Below are 476 nucleotides of genomic sequence, written 5' to 3' on the forward strand. Positions count from 1 at the left end.
TCACGTCCCGACGAGTCCGCGCAAGCGCGCCACGTCGCAGGACTTTACGCCCGACCACGTACCGCTTGACCGCGTGCCGATCCCGACCATCATTCCGGACGAGTTCGACGACGTCGTGTCGCCTGCCTGGCCGGAACAATCCGCCGCGACGTCTACCGCTCCAAGCGAGACGGACCCACGCGACGCTCACGCCCAAGATGATCAAGATGCCCAAGGCGATCAAGATTATCTTGGGCGTGAGCGTCGCGTGGGTCCGTCTCGCTTGGAGCAGTAGACGTCGCGGCGGATTGTTCCGGCCAGGTAGGCGACACGACGTCGTCGAACTCGTCCGGAATGATGGTCGGGATCGGCACGCGGTCAACGCGCCCCGACATTGCGTACGCGACGAACCTCATGGCGCGCCACCTCAACGCACCCAACGAACACCACGGCAGCCAGCTGCGCCGCATCCTGCGCTACCTCAAGGCGACGCGCAC

At 65.3% G+C, this 476-nt stretch overlaps 1 protein-coding gene across 1 annotated transcript in view; it reads left to right on the forward strand.

Moving 5' to 3' along the window:
- SDRG_09012 (hypothetical protein) overlaps window positions 1-274 on the forward strand; it is a gene marked incomplete at both ends in the record, with an annotated part of 1396 nt that extends 1122 nt beyond the window's left edge. Inside the window, one exon of the mRNA XM_008614921.1 lies at window positions 41-274. Within this exon, the coding sequence (XP_008613143.1) occupies window positions 41-274 (234 nt within the window). The remainder of the gene's footprint in view (window positions 1-40) is intronic.
- Window positions 275-476: the final 202 nt, after the last annotated feature.

Source organism: Saprolegnia diclina (assembly GCF_000281045.1).
Source record: "Saprolegnia diclina VS20 unplaced genomic scaffold supercont1.28, whole genome shotgun sequence".
NCBI classification, from domain to species: Eukaryota; Oomycota; class Saprolegniomycetes; order Saprolegniales; family Saprolegniaceae; genus Saprolegnia; species Saprolegnia diclina.